The 20,525-nt window shown below is 41.2% G+C and overlaps 1 protein-coding gene across 4 annotated transcripts in view; it reads left to right on the forward strand.

Annotated features, from left to right (window-relative positions):
- The window catches only part of JCAD (junctional cadherin 5 associated), an 85,539-nt gene extending 80,930 nt beyond the window's left edge, over window positions 1-4,609 (forward strand). For all 4 annotated transcript variants that reach the window (XM_067470345.1, XM_060782481.2, XM_067470346.1 and 1 more), the window contains one exon: window positions 894-4,609. In XM_067470345.1, coding sequence (XP_067326446.1) covers window positions 894-928 — 35 coding nt within the window. In that variant the 3' untranslated portion in view covers window positions 929-4,609. The remainder of the gene's footprint in view (window positions 1-893) is intronic.
- Window positions 4,610-20,525: the final 15,916 nt, after the last annotated feature.

Raw genomic sequence — 20,525 nt, forward strand, 5'->3', positions numbered from 1 at the left:
ACAGTTTCTCAAGTCACGCCTGACACACACACATAAAAGCAAGTGAAATATAGCTGGTTGTGAATAAAACTGACAACTAGTGGAGTTCACTGGACTGGATTCAAGCTCTGTTATAGCTTTTGGAGCTATTTTTGTTTTTGGAACTAGCTGTTAATCTCTGTGTGAAAGGCAATTAATGTGTTGGGCTAGTGTGAGTTCAAGTATCCACAGGATCAGCATCCATAGTTTCATTTATCCACAACAGGTGAAAGATGTCCCCACTGGGCATTTTCTAGATGTAGTATGACTCCATGATATTCATGAACCAGAAATTATTCATTTCAATAGAGTTCACTATTATCTATGACAGTGGTTCCCAACTTTTTTTTTTTACTTGGGACCACTTTGACCAGGGGCCACTTTGACCAGGGGCCATTCTCCAACATTAGTACCAAAAGAGTTACAAATCAGTTTTTGGTCAACTTTAGTTCTGGTTTGGGGTGCTGATCCATAAAAATTGCATTGGATGGACCATATCAGCTCTAGTTTCTGATACAGAACATATGCCATGGTCAGTGACAGGAAAGGAGTGGCAAGTGGCACAAAAGGAGTGGAAAGAAAATAAATAAATAAATAAATAAATAAGAAAAAGTCTCATGGACCAGATTTTCGTCTTTGCAGCCCACTGATGGTCCACAGCCCACAGGTCAAGAACCACTGATCTGTGGTTTCGCATAGCCATACAAACTCTGGGAATGTATCCTATGTGAATACGGGGCTCATACTCTAGTTGGTTTGAGTGGGTTGTTCCCACTGAAATTGTATGGAGCTCCATTAACAAATTGAGCCAGGGGAACTATTAGAAATGACTGCTATAATTACTAATAATAATATCCATCTTTTCTATTTCACAGATGTGTACGATCCCACCAGAGTTGAAAGAGTGTGATATGAAAACACATGACTTTTGACTCTTCTGTGGGACATTTTTGCTGGGCTCCAGCACATGGAAACAGTGTTGACTCTCAGTGTTTGGCAGCTACTGACAAAGCCTTCATTTCTGTCGGTGGGAGGGACGGAGAAGATCAGTGCTTCATTTTCCATTGCTTTATGGAGCCTGCATGAAAAGGCAGCAAGACCCGAGAGAGGGAGAGAAAGAAATAACAGAAATCTCCACTTTGAAACCATCTGTTTTTCTGCAGCATTAAGACTTAATGCCTCTGCTTGGCACGGATTGGTCATTTTAAAACTGGGCTGAGCAGCCAGGATGGTAAACAGGATGAAGATGGGAGAGGCTTGGAGGGGCGGTTGGCTAATGCCTCCATGCAAAATGTAAACAGGGGAGATTAGCAAAATGATTTCTGAAAGAATGTGAATTTGTAAGCTAAACATCCGAACCTCTGAACTCTTAAGCTTTGTTTAACTTTGGCCATGAAGCGGGGAGAAAGACAGCAGCCACTGTCATCACCTTTTCTTCCCCCCGCCTCATGGGAATAGAAGCCAAAGAGGAAGAAAGTTGATTGACGGACTGTGAAATTATCTTAAGAGTTTGACCGTTTGAAGGAGCTTTGGTTTTACACCTTTGACTTGCTCCATGCACAGAATAGAAGGGCAGATACTCTACAAAAATGAAATCTGAAGGCCAAACATCACTGTACATATGATCACAGCCTGTACAGCCATTGCTACCAAACCAATACCAATACCATGCTGATTGCTGCTGTTTTGCACTTAACTATTGCCTAGTTATATGTTTTTCTCCTGTATATTTTTTTCCTTCCTTCCTTCCTTCCTTCCTTCCTTCCTTCCTTCCTTCCTTCCGCTCCCTCCCTTCTTTCCTTCCTTCCTTCCTTCCGCTCCCTCCCTCTCTCCCTCCCTCCCTTCTTCCCTTCCTCCCTTCTTTCCTCTCTTCTTTTTTCTTTTGGACTTGAAATGTTTTACATGATGAGAGAGCTCCTTTATTATAGTGGACCCCTTTCAATGAAGCAACTTTTTTTAAACTGAAGGTGATCTATTTTTCTACAGCTAACTGATGCGGTATATTGAGGTGTCTTCTTTTTAAAGCAGGGAGGCTTTTCAGAGATTTTTTTTTTTTTTGTATCTTGTATGCATTTCCCGTTGTCTACAGCTTCCGTTGTAAAAAAAAAAAAGTGTTTACGTTGATATGTACATATGTATATCTCTCTCCTATGAAACAAATCTGTATGTATTTAGATATAAGTTGCTATCTAGTTGGTGGGATAATTTCTGTTTGATAAGCACGCAACTGACAATGGTCCAGGATCGTCTTCCACTTTGTAACATTCCTCTCTTGTTTATGACCAAAAAGCAAATGCACCCTAATCCTATGGAATCTGGCACAAATCTTGGATACTTGCAAATTTATCTGTGGAATGGGATTGGGGGTCCAGTTTCTGGGAGTATCAATTTCCGTCCATATGTATATGCATTCACAGCATATATGACATGCAATAAACCATAAAGAAGATACAACACTGCCAACACCGTTCAGCTAAGGCACTGCAAAGAAGCCAAGAGAAGAATAGACTTGGGAATCCAACGACCTCATCACACTATAGAGAATGTATCCACTTTACATTGGGTTGCTGCCTCCTGCAGAATTCTGAGCTTTGTAGTTTAGGGAGGAATCCTTAGCAGCCCCACAAATCTACAAATCCCAGAATTCTGCAGGAGGCAGAAATCTGATTTAAAGTGGATTCATTCTCTTGTGTGATGGAGTCACAGTCATCAAATCCAAGAGTATCAACACAGAAGTGGTTTTTTCTACGCACTCGTTCTTATTAAGCAGATTTTATAACCTGGCTTAGTAGACCAACTCAAAGAAATAGGCTGTTACTCTATGTTTGCATTTTTATACTTAACACTAATTTTGTCTTTAAGATACAATCCCATATTAAGGAACACCATACAAAGATTTGAAAAGCATATTTTTTCCCAACATATTCCAAATATATTTAAAGAGAACCTTGTACATTATTATAGGATTAATACTGATTTTAACCTGCACAATACTTATTTATATACTTAACTTTTGTGTGCTCTGTGGATTTTTTCCCCTGTTAACATACCTGAAAATGTATTTTTGTTGATTTGTATTGGCCTTTTTATGTGTTTTGCTCTCTCTGAAAGCCATGTTATTTGCTATGCATTTCTAATTCTTGAGATTTTATTTCTGGGGTCCTATCATTTGGCCAAATATAAAACTAACCCACCTGTTGTGCTTTGGCAACCACATTTGCTTATCTGTAACACGGGATTCTATTACATAGGATCGTTATTAAATATTTAAAGTTTGTTATATATCAAACAAAATAAGTTCTTGGTTTATTGTCTTGGGAAAAATATGTGGATTTTCTTTCTGGTGGGTTCCAGGTAGTTTCTACATTTTTTTTGGATGGAGGACTCATCAAAAGGTAGTGTGTGTGAGTACAATGAATCAATTTCACCCTCCTGGATAGGGGGAACCTTTGGCCCTCCAGCTGTTTTGGACTATAACTCCTCTATTCCCTTTCCATGCTAAGTGATGCTGATGGAAGTCATTGGCCAAAACAGCTGGAAGGCAAATGTTTCCCCAGCTGTTTTAAATTGATTTTTCCATGTATTTAACATACTATGGCTGGGAAACTCACTGGGGAAGAAATTTGCAGTTGAAAAACAACTTGAGGGAGAAGGTAGTCTATATTACCCTCCATTGCATTTCTGCTCTTTATCTCCTCCATTGGCAGCAGCTTTCCTAGAGCTAAATAGGCGATGAACCTACTGTTACACGCATCTGAGAACTGTGGTTTGGATCTGCAGCATTGAAACCGTGCCCATCAGCAGGCTAAATATACCATCTTCTGGCTCAAATGAGTTCCAAGGCTGAAAAGAGTTCAAGAAAATCCATGGAAAAGACTTGAGGAAATGCAGGTTTTTACTTTGTTTTCTGGACTGTGATGACAGATGGGTTAGGAATTGCACTAATAAATAGTTTGAGATTAGGGTTACAGGTGTCACGCTCTCAGAGACAGTGTTTCTCAACCTTCCTAATGCGGCAATCCCTTAATACAGTTGTGATAACCCCAACCATAAATTTATTTTCATTGCTACTTCATAACTGTAATTGTGTTAGGAATCATAATGTATATATCTGATATGCAGGATGTATTTCCATTCACTTGATCAAATTTGGCACAAATACCCAATATGCCCAAATTTGAATACTGGTGGTGTTGGGGGATTGATTTTGTCATTTGGGAGTTGTTGCTGGGATTTATAGTTCACCTACATTCAAAGAGCATTCTGAACCCCACCAACGATAGAATTGGGCCAAACTTCCCACACAGAACCCCCATGCCTGGATGGGACTCGCTGACACAAGCCTCTCTCCAGCCTTGCATGTTCTCTCTCTTGCATGCGCACCATTCTACCATGTGCTGAGCATGCCTTCTCTCCCCTCCCTGCTTGGAGTTTCAGAAACAGCCCTCCCATTGGTGGAGAGGCTGGCTGAGAGGTGGGAGGATTCGGAGTATGTTTCCAAAAGGGAAGGGAAGGACAGGCAGAGAGATCTTCAGCCTTCTCTGCCAAAGGAGTTCTTAAGACCATCAGGAATAAATGTTTTCTGATTGTCTTTGGTGAGCCCTCTAAAAACCCCTCGCAACCCTCCACCCGGGGTCCCAACTCCAGGTTGAGAAACACTGCTCTGAGACCTGTGCATCCTTTATGTTTTTATACAATCCCGGACTGAGTGCAGTCAGTCCCTTAGTTACAAATGTCCGACTTACACATGACGTATAGTTAAGAACAGGGGTAAAACAACAGGAAGTAAGAGAAATCTATCCCTCATAAGGAAAATTCCTTCCTGAAATAAAATTTATCATGGGGGAAAAGTGTCTCCACTGAAGCTTTGGCACCAATCCTTTTTTTCCACAAGAAGCCACCTTTTTCAAAATCAAATTATCACAGAGCCAGCAGGTGAGGTGAAATCTTCTGAACAGGGGCACAGGCAGCAAAAGAAACACCTATGCTGTCCAAAGCTTAAAGATTAATATTTTTGGCTGAAGTTGCACTTAAAATGTACCGTACCTGTTCCAACTTATATATAAATTCAATTTAAGAACAAACCTACAGAACCTATCTTGTTCATAACTTGGGGACTGCCTGTATTTGCAGAGTCTGTGGTTAAAATCTCTAGCTGATAGCATTGAACTTGGTGAAGTCAGGTCTATCCTGTATTTCAGGTCTTTCCTTCTGTTTTGAGGAGCGTTAGAATCTTGTTTGTTTACTGCTATGTCCTCTTGGCCAGAAGACCTTTGTCTTTTGAGTCGTACATTCTACTAATCCATCTATCAAAGAACCTGGGGCGTGTTATGCCAGCAACTAAAATAATAACAACAACAACAACAACTGGAAAAGCTGACACGATATGAGGATTTAAAGACTGAACTGCAAATACTCTGGCACAAGCCAGTAAAGGTGGTCCATACTGGGTGCAGTGCCTAAAGACCTTGGCCTACACTTAAACACAATTGGCTCTGACAAAATTACCATCTGCCAGTTACAAAAGGCCACCTTACTGGGATCTGCACGCATTATTATTATTCTTGGAGTGAAACTACACTGTAAAATGAATGCAGTTTGACACCACTTTGGCTTGATCTACAGTGTCATATCATCCGGATTATCAAAGCAGATAATCCACATTGTCTACTTTGAACTGGATTATCTGAGTCTACACTGCCTTATATTCCAGTTCAAAGATAATCTGAATTTTATAAGGCACTGTACAAGGGGACCTTAGAAAGACAAAGATCCAGGTTTCTGAGCGACAGGCTATTTATATATTTTTAGGAGAGACACTTCTTTGCTGGTTAGTCCACAGACACTGTCTAAACCTCTGGAGCCACCAAAGAAAAGCAGGCAGAGCTTATTGCTAATTGCTTTTATACGTGCTGTTATCCACTAAATCTCTCTGTAGAGGATGGAACAAATGCTGCATACCAGAATCCTTTATTTTCAGCTTGCAAAAAGGCCCAGCTCTCTTCCATGGCAGCCTCCCAGCCAGTTTGAGCAATGTGTTGGCAACAGAGAATGGAGAGCTGGATGCGTGCACAGGAAAGCTGAGGAATTGATTAGGCAAACCCTGCATTCGTCTTATTGATGGACACATGGCAGAAATTAGAAATAAAAATGAAAACTCCCAGCCAAGGAAACCACAATAATGTGTGGATTATGAAACAAATGAGGAACTTTCCATCCTAGTCACCAGACAAACTCAGCCTTTGTGCTGGAGCCTGATGGTGAGATTATCCAGACTCATCCCAAGAGCAGTGGGCTGAGCTCATGCGAGAGGCAAAGGCATTGTGGAAACATTGACCGGTATCAGTCCTGGTACCTGAGCAAAGCAGGTGATTTTTTTCCAGAGAGTCCTTTTGCATATTTCTGACTAATTCCCACTGCCAAAAAGAATGGCTGAAGTCTCTACTGAAAGGAGATTCCTCCAAGATGAGATTGGTGTGTTAGAAAAAAAGAGAAGGTAAAGGCTAAGCAGTCAAGTTACCATTTGGATAATATTGTAGAATAAATGTCTTCCATGGCTTCACTATGTGTTGTAGAAATATAATCAGTTGGGGCTACATATCAAAGGCAGCATTCTTTAGACCTGTCAAACATGGTTCTGCATAATATAAGAAAAGAGGATTTGCTTCCCACAAGGGATTTAGAGTAAATGTATTGAAAATGTTGACAATAGAAAGTGATGATGGCAAGGCAACAAGCATTTATTAAGGACTGTTTGTGGACCACTTGCTTACAGTGAAACTGAGTGTACTGTAGCTCTGTTATCCTTGACGTTGGCTGTGCTGGCTATTCATGCTGGGAAATGCAATTCAACAATATTTGGAAGACCTTAATATTTGAATCCCTGTATAAGACTGGGGTGTGGACAGGTATGACAAAACCTTCACTACACCAGGGTAAATAAGGAACAAGGATTCTGTCCTTTTAAATAGTGGATTGGGTAGAGACATTTCTTGCTGGTCAAATAAGCAACACCTCTTGAAATTCTCTCTTCTATGAAGCCATTAAAGCAGGCATGGGAAAACATGCTAACTTAGGGGCCACATGGTGGGTCAGAGTGGGGTTGGTGGGCTGGAAGGGAGGGGGTTCTCTCTAAGTCCCCTCCCTGCCCTTTCATCCCCCTCCTCTTCTCTTTTGGAGGCAGAAAGTGAAGGATTGACCTTGGTCAGGATGACATGGTGGATGGAAGAAAAAAGTGTGTCTATTAGATCCCATATTGCCTACTCCTGATATATAATCCTAGAATCCTAGAGCTAGAAGAGACCCGCCCCCCCCCCCCGCCCCCCCCAAGGGCCATCGAGTCTAACACCCTGCCATGCAGGAAGGCACAATCAAAGCACTCCCGATAGACTGCCTCTGTGGAAAAGTATCCAGAGAAGGAGACTCTGCCGCACTCCCAGGCAGCCCATGCCACTCTCCAGGAAGTTCTTCCTAATGTTTTCAGTTGAATTTCTTTCCCTGCCATTTGAAACCATTGCTCCCTTGTGCCCTGGTCTTTAGAGCAGCAGAAAGTCAGTTCCTCCCCCTCCCCCTCCTAAATGGGACACCCTTTGAAATCTTGAAACATGGTTCTCATGTTCCCTCTCCATCTTCTCTTCTCCCAGCTAAACATCCCCCAAGAGAAAAGGAGGAAGGAAAAAGAAAAGGGAGGGAGAGAATGGGGGAGATAGGAAAGGGAAGGAAGGAGGAAAGGGAAGGAAGGAAGGAGGGAGGGAGGGAGGAAAGAGGGAAGGAAGAAATGAGGAAAGAGAGGAAGGGAAGGTCGGAGGAGGGAAGGAGTAAAATGAAGGTAAGGGAGGGAGGGAGGAAAGTTAAAAGGGAAGGATGGAGAAGGAGGGAAGGAGGGAGGAAAGAGAAGGAAGGAAGGAAGGAATGAAGGAGTGAAAGAAGGGAGGGAAGGAGGAAGGAAAGAGAAGGAAACAAGGATAGGGTGGTGTGAGAGAGAAGGGCCTAAGAAAAGAGCCCAAGGGGCCACATCTGGCCCCTGGGCCTGAGTTTACCCATAGCTGCATTAAAGGCACAGGGGCCCTGTGCCTTTACCTCCCAACCCTAAACTTCACAGAAAGGTGGAGTTTATGAGGAGATCTGGAGAAAACCATTCTGGGAGGTTAAATTCAGGTATAAATGAGCAGCAACAGAAAGTGTAGCTGGAGAGATTCCTCCCTGCTCATACAGAATCTGGAAGCTATCCAAAGCCACTTCAGCCCCACTTTCTTTCACAAGTTGTTTGACATGGTCCTTAAAGCCTTGTGTGCTCTTTCCAATCCCAGGCGTTTAAAAATAACACCTTTCAGATTTTTGGTCTCGTTCTCTGATCTGAGAAGTTAAGGGTCGAAGGGAGATTTAAAAGAACACCACTCATGACACACCAAGAATCTCTTCACATTACAGCAGAGGTTCTCAACCTGTGGGTCCCCAGATGTTTTGGCCTTCAACTCCCAGAAATCCTAACAGCTGTTAAACTGGTTGGGATTTCTGGGAGTTGTAGGCCAAAACACCTGGGGACCTACAGGTTGAGAACCATTGCATCACAGGGTTATAACCTTACAATTCCCTTTTTAAATATCAAAGCTCTAGTCTATGGGATTTGTAGTTTAGGAAACCGCATTTAGTATCCACATCCAGAGAATTCTAGAACCTCCCCCAACTGCAAGCCCTAGGAAGTTGCCCTAGAAGTTAAGTGTAATACAGCACTATAATTATGTAATGTGAAAGGACCCCAAGGCTACAATGACTGAAGACGCAAAAAGAAAAGGAGAGCTTTTTTTGCACCTATATTCATTGTGTGAAAGAGGAGAGCTCAACGTGGGTTGCTTGCATAACAGGCTACGCCTGCTGTGCCACATAGTTATTAAAAGCGCACAAGCATTGCTCTCTTTCTCATGCATCCATTCCAGGTAATTTGGTGGCTCTAAAGTTTCAGGATTAATTGACAGACTCTTTGGTTTGCAATAACTAACAGTAGAGAGGTCAAGAAATGCTAGCCAGAAACTAAGTGCATGGCTGAGAAGTCAGGAAAACAATCCTTTCCAAAAAGAACTAGAAACAGTCAGAGCTCCACACAATGTTTCAAGTGAAAAGAACAAGGCAGTTTTTCTCAACTTGACACCCTGCAGATATATATGGCTGAAACACGCATTATCCCTTGCTAGCGTGACATCAGGCAATGCTGTTTCTTGTGGATAATGATTGCAGTCCAATACATTTGGCAGACACATACTTGGGAAGGACCTGGAATAGGTTGGTATGGCATCTGCTGGTCCTGAAAAGAACAGAAAAGGCAAAAGTGTGTATGCCATTAGGAGACAACTTGTCCTTAAAGGTTAAAAAAAAAGCAAGAAATGGGTAACATGTCTGCAGCACCCACAACTCCTGGCAATTGCCTGATGCTGTTCTATAGTATCTCTATGATTCCTAAGAATAAACCATAGTATGGGTTTGTCTTTGACTATGATTTTTAGATGGCATGATTTTAATATTGAATGTAATTTTTTAAATTTTAATATGTATTAATTTTAATTAAATTTATTTAAGCTCAATGTTGTGCAGTAGAGTCTTGCTTATCCAACCTTCACTCATCCAACATTCTGTATTATCCAACACACTCTGTACCCTGCCAGATCCACAGATATTTCAATACATTGCGATATTTTGGTGCTAAATTCACAAATACTGTAATTACTACATAATGTTACCATGTATTGAACTGCTTTTTTTGTCGACTTGCTGTAAAACACGATGTTTTGCTGCTTAATTTGTAAAATCATAACATAATTTAACGTTTAATAGGCTTTTCCTTAATCTCTCCTTATTATCCAACATTTTCACTTATCCAACGTTCTGCCGGCCTGTTTATATTGGATAAGCGAGACTCTACTGTATGTGTTTAAGGCATGGAATAATTGCCATATGTAAGCCACCTTGAGTCTCCCTTGTGGTAGAAAAAGGTGAGTTATAAAAAGGGTAAATAAATAAATAAATAAATAAAGGAAAGTAAAACTTCATACACTCTAATTAACTTTATTTGGAGGAACAAACCCAATTACTCCTCTGTTGTCCCACTTTTTCAGACGCTATTCAATGTCCCAGTTTTTCTCCTTTCCCCTTTGCCTTCAGCTTACTTCAACTGCCACAAACAGAGTTCTAAGTGTAAAAATAGTTTGCATTGAATTAACTCAGAAAAAGGAGAGGAGAAGGCAGAATCTTGTATGGAAACAAATGGAAACCTTTGCAGCCTCTTTTTCTCAGGCATGTTCTTGTCGTGTCGGCTTGACTTTGATGCTTGCCAAATAAAGCAGACACTTTTATTTGAAAAACAGGTTCCATCCCAACCAGCAGCTAACATTCACCTGTAAACTGTTGGAGGGTATGGAACCTGTTTGTCAAATAAAAGTGTCCATTTTCCCAGTTCCTGCTATGACAAGTCATGGCTTATCTCTTGAAGGAAGAACTGTGTCTCAGTAGCAGGGCAAACCTCAAGCAATAAATTCAATCATGGATATAGACTGCCTCCTACTGACCATGCAAAAAAATTATCCGCATCACTGGGGACAGAAATCTCTGGACAGGTAAGTCCCAGTTTCCCAAGTTCACATTTTGCCATTTGGTTTTATTTTCTTGTTTATCATGAGCCAGCAGGTGCCCATGTCAGCACACAAAAGACACTTCTCCTACAGCTAGCCTTCTGATCATCTCCATATCTAGAAATGCTGTGGTGAAGGGCCCATAAGAGGCAATTGGGACATCCTTAAGGAGGGGTTAAATATTAAATGTTGTTGTTGTTGTTGTGTGCCATCCAATCACATGGTGACCTTACGGCAACCCTATAACAAGGTTTGATCAGTAAGATTTGTTCAGAGCAGGGTTGCCATTGCCTTCCTATGAGGCTGAGAGAGTATGACTTACCCAAGGTCAACCATTGGGTCACATGGTCAGGCAAGAATTCATGCTTGAACTTGGGTCCCATCTCCAAGATCTATGGTTATGTATAGATAGGCATTCCAAACCCTGAAAAATATGTACTGTCCCAAGCATTTTGGATAAGGGATACTCAACCTGAGTTTATAATACAAAAAATAAAGTTTTTTTTTTCATCTGGACTAGTTGTAAGGCAGAGTTATAGAATCATAGTTGGAAGAGACCACAAAGCAATCTAGTCCAACCCCCTACCTTGCAGCAACACAAAATCAAAGCATTCTTGACAGATGGTCATCCACACTCTGCTTAAAAACCTTAAGAGAAGGAGATTCCACTACTCTGAGAGGCAGCACATCCCACTGCTGAACAGCTCCTAATGTTTAGGTGGCATCTCTTTTCCTGGGATGTTAATCCATTGTTCCATGTCTCCAGAGCAGCATAAAATATCTTGTCCCCTCCTTGATGTGATATCTTTTCAAATATTTAAATATGGCTATCATGTCCCCCCTCAGCCTTTTTTTCTCCAAGCTAAGCATACCCAGCTCCCTAATCTACTCCTTATACGGCTTGGCTTCCAAACCTTTTGTTTTGCTGTCTATCTATATCTTAATCCCCCTCAAAGGAAACATATGTAATTGTTGTTTTAAAAAATGGATAACAAGTGACATGGATCTGCATACTTTCTATGTCTATGGTTGCCCCCTCCAAGTATCAACTGGAACTGACCCTACTTAGCTTCCAAGATCAGATGGGATCTATTCCTTCAGGGTACGTAGACCTTTAATTGGAACAGCCCTTCAGGAGAAAGAAGCCTTCAAAGGACAATCTCCAAGGAGAGGTTGTGTGTATGTATCTGTTCACCTTCATTTCCAATTTATGGTGACTCAGAGTCAACTGTACCATTGTATTATTATTATTATTATTATTATTATTATTATTATTATTATTTGCAAGATTGTTCAAAGGGAGTTTCCCATTGCCTTCTCCCAGGCTTGAGAGAATGGGTCTAGTCCAGGTACACTCAATGTGTATATATGACTGAGGATTCAATTCCTGGCCTCCCAGAGTCCTAATCCAGCAATCTTACCATTATACCATGCTGTCCCTTGAGAAGAAGACTGCCCTCAGTTAAAAAAACAAAACAAAACACTATTATTATTATTATTGTTATTATTATTATTATGAAGCCACATGGTACTATGAAAATACTTGTTATACAAAACTATCATTCTCATCTCTCTATTAGAAGAATGATTTTTCTTTCTGTTTCCACTGAAAATAAGCATTGGACAACACCATATGCCTTGCGTGCAAATGTTTTTGGAAGGAAATATCCTAAATGGGTGGTACTTCCAAGCAGCGAGGACATGACCTGGGATTATTTGCTCACTTCAGATACTTGCTTTTCTCTCCACTCCAGGTCAGAGAGTCATATTTGGCTAAACTCTGTCTAAACAAAGATTAAAGAGAACATAAATAGTGCGGCTTAGTTTTATCGTCCACTGACAACATAATTGCATAGATAACAGGGACTCTATAAAATGGTTGATTCCTGGGGAGGTTTATAAAAGATGCAACCCAGGCACAGATAGGGCAAGCCAGCTTTCCCTTTCAAAGAGCCTCCATAATACTAATTAAAATCGTATTATCAATACACCATCCAGTAAAGGAGACAACATAAGCAGATCTGGTTTTAATCTGAGACTGAGCATATATAGAGGAACTAGCCTTGTGAAATGGTATGTGTTGGTCCCAAAGTTAGTGAATGTGACAGAGGGGAAAGACATGAAAGTTCAGGGGTTGTTTATTATACTGCATATTGTTATTGTTATTGTTATAGATCAGGCATGGGGAACCTTCGGCTCTCCAGGTGTGGTGGACTTCAACTCCCACAATTCCTTGAGGCCAAGGTAAGCCTTTGGGGTGAATGCCGAGCCTCAAGGAATTGTGGGAGTTGAAGTCCACCACACCTGGAGAGCCGAAGGTTCCTGACCCCTGTTATAGATGATCAGCTGAAACATTCACAGCTAGCCCCAGCAGACAAAAGTCCTTTGTCTCACCCTGGTCAATATAAACCCATTTTTCCTACTTCCAACAGACCTCACTACCTCTGAGGATGCTTGCCATAGATGCAGGCGAAACGTCAGGAGAAAAATTGCCTCCAGAACATGGCCATATAGCCCGGAAAAACCTACAACAACCCAGTGATTCCGGCCATGAAAGCCTTCGACAATACAATAATGCCAAGTGGTTTCAAGCCTAGTGAAATTGTATTTGTTGGTCCCAAATTTAGTGAATATGACAGAGGAGGAAGACATGAAAGTTCAGGGTTTGTTTACTATATTGAGTATTGTTATTACTATTCCAAGCAAGTCCACTTCTGTGGAGAGAGAGTAATTACACCATGTATTTTTGCAACACTCCTTTAAGGTTTTGTTTTGTTTTGTTTTCATGTCAGGAGCAACTTGAGAAACCCCTTTAAGGTAAGCCAGGTGGAAAGAGAATAACTTGCCCATTTTGTTCTGTGGAAATCTCATGGTTAAGATGAAGCATGGCTTGATGTGTTCCTATGACCGGGGCTGCTAGGTGCATCTACACTGTAGAATGAATGCAGTTTGACACCACTTTAATAGCTATGGCCCAATGCTATGGAATCATGACAGTTGTAATTTTACAAGTTATTTAGCCTTCACTGCCAAAGTTATTTTGCCTTCTCTGCTGGTACCTCATCAAACTACAAATCTCAGGATTCCATAGCATTGAGCCATGGCAGTTAAACTGGTCTCAACCTGCATTCATTTTACAGTGCAGGTGTACCCATTGTATTGTATTTAGATGCCAATATTGCAAAAATGCTGCTTGGCATCCCAATGACAGCCTGGGCGCCTTCCAAGTCACCCAGTTTTCTGTGTGCCCAGGAGGGAGTCTCTCATTTGGTATCACTATGATTCACCATTAAGGATGATTCAAGTCACTGTGGCTCACAAGCAATCTTAAGGTGGATCTATACTGGCCACAAAATGCAGTTTAACTTCATTATATGGGTTTACACTGACCATATAATGTGGATTCAAAATGCATTCTATGGCAATGTAGACTGAGCCAGACTCAGTTTTTGTAATTCAAAGCAGGATCCCCCACCCCATTAAAAATGGGGGGATTGCAATAGAAGAAAGGCTTTGCAATAGCACCATCTACTGGATGGACAATAGAAATGCTTAAATATACTCTCCCAGTGCTGATAATAGCATATAAAAGTTCCTTTCCTCCCCATTCAAATCCCTCTTGTTGTGTGCGTGTGTTCTACTCGTATTTGGGCTGTAGAAAAAACCCTTTACTGAATAATAGGAAGAGTAGGAGAGGCACAATGGAAAAGTCATGAGATTTCCGCATTCTGTGCTACCTGTCATTACCTGATAACTTTCATTTCTTCTAGAAGAGCCCTCTTGTTGGGAAACTAGGCTGGGCAACAACAGGAGCTGGTCTAATCCCACAAGTTACAAATGTTGCTGTGAACAAATAAAAGCTTCTTTGTTTCTTGCCCTCAACTGAGTCTCTTTAAGATGCTGCCAAGGTAGCAATTAAAAGCAGCTGGAGGTATCTGGAGAGTCCAGACTTCGTTATATAATACACATCAAATGGTCAAAAAACAGAAAAACCCTTGACCAGGCAAGGCACCAATGAAACCCAATCTTGAGAAGATACTTATACATGTGGGGTATGCTTCAGCACAGTGTTTCTCAACCTTCCTATTGCTGCAACCCCTTAATAGAGTTCCTCATGTTGTGGTGACCCCCAACCATAACATTATTTTCATTGCTACTTCATAACTGTAATTTTGCTACTGTTATGAATCGTAATGTAAATATCCAATATTCAGAATGTATTTTCATTCAATGGACCAAATTTGGCACAAATACCCGATACGCCCAAATTTGAATACTGGTGAAGTTGGGGTGGGGGGTATGATTTTGTCATTTGGGAGTAGTAGTTGCTGGGATTTATAGTTCACCTACAATCAAAGAGAATTCTGAACTCCACCAGTAATGGAATTGAACCAAACTTGGCACACAAAACACCCATGATCAACAAAAAATATTGGAAGGCTTTGGTGAGCATTGACCTTGAGTTTTGGAGTTGTAGTTCAGCTACATCCAGAGAGCACCGTGGACTCAAACAATGATGGATCTGGACCAGACTTGGCACAAATACTCAATGGTGGAGTTTGGGGAAAATAGACCTTGATATTTGGAAGTGGTAGTTGCTGGGATTTATAGTTCATCTACAATCAAAGAACATTCTGAACCCCACCAACGATAGAATTGGGCCAAGTTTCCCACACAGAACCCCCATGACCAACAGAAAATACTGTGTTTTCTGATGGTCTTTGATGACCCCTCTAACACCCCCTCACGATCCCTCCTCAGGGGTCCCAACCCGTAGGTTGAGAAACGATGCTTTAACATGTAGAGGTGCACAAGGCATTGAGAATTCCCTACTAGAGAGCTTCTCTCATGTCAAACAAAACGTTAAACCATGAATGTTGCTAAGGCACTTGAAATGGAATTGTAGTGCTATCATGGATCTGAAGGTACCTAGTAAGATGTTTTGGTGGGCTGTTCTACTCTGGTCTTTGTGATGGTTTTGCAGTGAAGCTCCCATAATCTCTCAACACTGACTATGCTGACTGGGGCTGATGGGAGGTGGACTGCAGCAACCTTTGAAGGATCACAATTATATTGCCTTGTTTGTTTATACTTGATTTATTGTTATCGATACTGAGAGTCAAAGTGACTCCTTTCAGAAGTTCCTTTTCCTGCTATACCATGAGGCAATGCAGTGCTCTCCAAATTATTTGGACTATATGTCCCATCATGTCAAACCAGTGGCCATGATCATGGTGGCTTATGGGAGCTATAGTCCAAAATGTCTGGAAGACAATATGTTGCCTAGTGAATTGTTAAAATAACACCGACCGGGTTGGTTTTATTAGGACTCCAGGAACAGAGGCTTAACAATCCATCTGGGAACAAAGCCAGCCTCACAATGAGGTTTGCATTGAACAATAGCTTTGGAAACATTTTGAGTCCAACAGAGTTTATTCCCAGGATTTGAACCTTAATTCGTACTGCAAGATTGCATCTACTGTTCTTGCTATAAAGATTCCTTTCTCAAGCAAGACTGTGGGCCATTAAGAATTGCATGAGTAGTACTTGTAATATAGAGGACTCCAGCACTGGCAAGGGACTGGAGAAGACTACATATACATTCCTTGCGGTCCCTTTCAGCTCCATACTCTGGCACTGCTTGGCCTAACTTTGAATGAACCACATATTTCCTCTGTTACAAACAGCAAGATTTAATAAGCAGTTGCAATAAACCTCCATTCAGCCAAGATGTTGTCATTAATATGGCCTTTCCTTCCCAGTGTTTGAATTATGGGAGAAAACAAGGGTCCTTTATGAAATCCCATCCTCTCTTCCATTTTGGTTAAATAATGTTTTCTCTTCCAAAGCCATAGGGACTTTCCCAAACTCATAGAAATCTCATACTTTTGGATTTGTCAACATTTGCTGCAAAGTTCAGAGTAGTTCACACTCAGTTTACTCCCCTTCTCAGTAGGTTCAGGCTAAAGTAAACTACTGCAGCCTTTCCTTATTAACATTTGTCATCTTGACCACACTTTGATATTGCTTGCCCACATCTATCCCAGCTTTCAGCTGTGAAATGTTGACTGGTATGTAATCTGAGCAATATCCCATAACTTTGAAAACATCCACTGGAAATGCATATCCTTCATTTTCATAGCCTGGGAGAACATGTGGACCTTCAGACACTTGGATCACAACACCCATTAAATCCTAACTAACCAACCATGGTGCATGATGAGCTCTACGGTCCAATGTCAGCTTGAAGGCCACAAGTTCCCTATCCCTGCTTGACACACTGAACCCTCTTATATAAGAGGATGCTGCAACACCAATGGTTCCCAACCTTTGGTCCTCCAGATGTTTTGGACTTCAGTTCCCACAATTTCTAACACCTGGTAAGCTGGCTAGGATTTTTGGGAGTTGAAGTCCAAAACACCTGGAGGACCAAAGGTTGGGAACCACTGTGCTACACTGTAATGTTAGAAATGCATATATGAATGCTACCCTCAAACCCAAAAAAACATCCATTCATGAAGAAAGCTAAGCTAGAACTCACTGTTCCATGAAGCAATAACATCCTCCACTAGACCCTGGAGGTTTCACTTCTCTGTTCTGTATTGGTCTAGTTGCTTATATATTCATTTTTATGGTCCTTCTCTCTTATTTTAAGAACAAGGGGTTAATGGCTATGCTCTAGCTTTAGAGTTGATGACTAAAAGGAATCTGAACATTACTTAATGATAAGTTTATATCTCTTTATGACAGCCAATGTTTTGAAAGAAGACCTATTGATACAGCTATAAATCCAAAATGTTTCAAAGGATAAGTCATCAAATGTTGCAGTCCACACTCCAGTTCAAGGAACAAGGCTGTTTGTAAGTGGAAGAATAGAAATTAAGGTTTGGGGTGGTGAAAGAGCTGAGAGTGGAAGTCAAGAAGCATTTTGGGATCCCAGGACCTCCTGTCTCTGCAATTTGCATTCTGTTGTCTGGCCTAGAACGTACTGTGTATACAGGCAGCCCTGAGTTACAAACATCTGACTTACAAATGACTCATAGTTAAGAATGTGGGTGAGGCAATAGTTAAGAATGGGAGTGAGAGAAATCTACCCCTCGGAAGGGGAATTCACTCCTGGAAAGGTTATAGCAAAAAGGTGTCTCAGCTGAAGCTTTCTCGCCAATCCTTGTTTCCACAACAAGCCAAATTCTTCAAAATCCAGTGATCACAGGGACAGAAAGTTTCCCTGTGATCACTTCTGCACAGGGGCACATACAGCAAAACAAACACCACTAGGATGTTAACCTTTCACTATGCTAGCCAAAACTAACACACACACACACACACACACACACACACGGCTGGAGTTACACTTTAAAAATGTACCTGTTCCCACTTACGTACAAGTTCAACTTTACATCAAACCTACAGAACCCATCTTGTTCTTAACTTGGGAACTGCCAGTATATTTTATGTATTTAATTTATTTATATGCCAGCTTTCAACTGGATTAGGACCCACGGTGGCTCACAGAAGACTAAACTAAAACAATACACTTCTAAAACACAATTAAAATAATTTAATTTAGAACGTACTTTACAAAGCGCCATGCGTCTTTAGAAGAGCTTAGAAAATGTTGACCTACAGATGTTTTCACATTGCAAGTTATACCACTGTAATTCTACTTTAATTATTAAGGCTGCTCTTTATGGAAATCTAGGGTTTGTAGTCTTGTGATGAAGCACTAGAACTCACTGACAAAGAATTAAGTACTATTCCCTAAAATGCCTACCCAGGGATTCCATATGATGAAACCACAGCAGTTAATAGATGAATCACAGTGTTAAAATGGTGCGATGCTGATAAGGCCATATAGTTTCCAGAACCTCCAGCCAAGATGACATCAAGTTGTGGTAGATCACGGTCAGCTGTGGTTGACCATTATGTTGTTTGTGGAATCAAAACAACTGGTTTTGACTCCGACTCTGCTCCCAGTTGAATTGTTAATACCTTAGAAAACTACAGTTCCCAGGATTCTGTAGCACTGAAACATGGCATTGAACCATGGTGTCAAACGGCATCATTTCTACAGTGTAGATACACTGGAAATGTGTGTGTGTGTGTGTGTGTGTGTGTGTGTGTGTGTGTGTGTGTGATCTCCTGCCACCCATTGCTGTGGCCCAGTCTGATAATTTGGAAAATAAAATAATGAGAAAGTGTTGGTTTCTAATACATGTAATGTTTTTATGCTTGAGGGTAAACAGTATTTCTTATTGTCAGTGTTGATGTAGAGATTGTCTGGTTTGCCTACTCTTGAATATGCAACATATAATTGTCCTTCTTTAGGTGCCCCTTTCAAATCTACCATACTATATCTGTGTTTGTGTGAATTATATATCTATCTATCTATCTATCTATCTATCTATCTATCTATCTATGGCTGGATGGCTCTTTGTCAGGAGAGCTTTGATTACGTTTTCTTGCCCTGGTGAAGGGAATTGGACCGGATGGCCTTAAGTATTTTCTGTTGGTCATGGGGGTTCTGTGTGGGAAGTTTGCCCCAATTCTGTTGTTCGTGGGGTTCAGAATGCTCTTTGATTGTAGGTGAACTATAAATCCCAGCAACTACAACTCCCAAATGTCAAGGCCTATTTTCCCCAAACTCCACCAGTGTTCATATTTGGGCATATTGAGTATATCCATGCCAAGTTTGGTCCATCATTGTTTGAGTCTACAGTGCTCTCTGAATGTAGATGAACTACAACTCCCAAACTCAAGGTCAATGCTCACCAAACCCTTCTAGTGTTTTCTGTTGGTCATAGGAGTCCTGTGTGCCACGTATGGTTCAATTCCATCATTGGCAGAGTTCAGAATGCTCTTTGATTGTAGGTGAACTATAAATCCCAGCAGCTACAACTTCCAAATGACAAAATCATTTTTTTGAGTGATGGTCACTCCTTGGGATAGTAGGTGTCTTGTGGTCACTCCTTGGGATAGTAGGTGTCTTGTGGCCAAATTTGGTGGCATTTCATCCAGTAGTTTTTGAGTTATGTTAATCCCACAAATGAACAGAGCATTTCTCTCTCTCTCTCTCTCTCTCTCTCTCTCTCTCTCAAGTGATTCGTTGTAGTATCAAGAAAGTGGTTTCTACAGACTCTAGTCTCCAATGTTTTGTGCTCCAAAATACTAGGAAGCCCAAGTAAAGCTTCCCAGGGAACATCTGACCATTCAGGTGCAGAAGTGGAGGCAACATGACACATCGAGCTGCCTCTGCTCCTTGCTGTTTTCCACTCCTTCCTTTGGATTTGCCCCCCACTGTGTACATCACTGGAAGAGTGATGATGAATACCATGCTGAGCTCACCTCTCAAAAACAAGCTCTGTAAGAAAAACCCTCTAACACCAATAAATCTCTGTTTAATGAAACAGGCCTCTCTATTGGTTTTCCAAGTTGAAGCTGAGCTGGGCCAGCTGCTGTTTGGCTGGGGCCAACAACAATAAGTGGGGGCTAATAGTTGTCATGAGAATATTGGGGGAGTTTTTCGGAAAGGCTGGGGGTCCTTTTTCCACGCTCTCACATCTGCATTGGATTACAAGCTGATCCAGATCGTTTTGCTAAGATCAGCAGTGTTCTCGGGCGTCTTTACTTTATTAAACAAGAAACCACTAATTTATTTTCTTGGACTTCAGTGTAAATAGATTTGAAATCCCCAATGTGAAATGCCCCGTGTTCTCCCCTGCCTGTCTCCTCCCCCATATTATCCCACACACACACACACACACACACACACACACACTTTAAGTCATATTTTAAGTTTCACAGTATGTTTTGACATTAATCTCTTAAATTTGTCTTTGAGTATATCAAATGCCTCTTCTACTTCCTTCTTGAATAGCACATGGC

Source organism: Anolis sagrei, chromosome 6 (genome assembly GCF_037176765.1).
Source record: "Anolis sagrei isolate rAnoSag1 chromosome 6, rAnoSag1.mat, whole genome shotgun sequence".
NCBI classification, from domain to species: Eukaryota; Metazoa; Chordata; class Lepidosauria; order Squamata; family Dactyloidae; genus Anolis; species Anolis sagrei.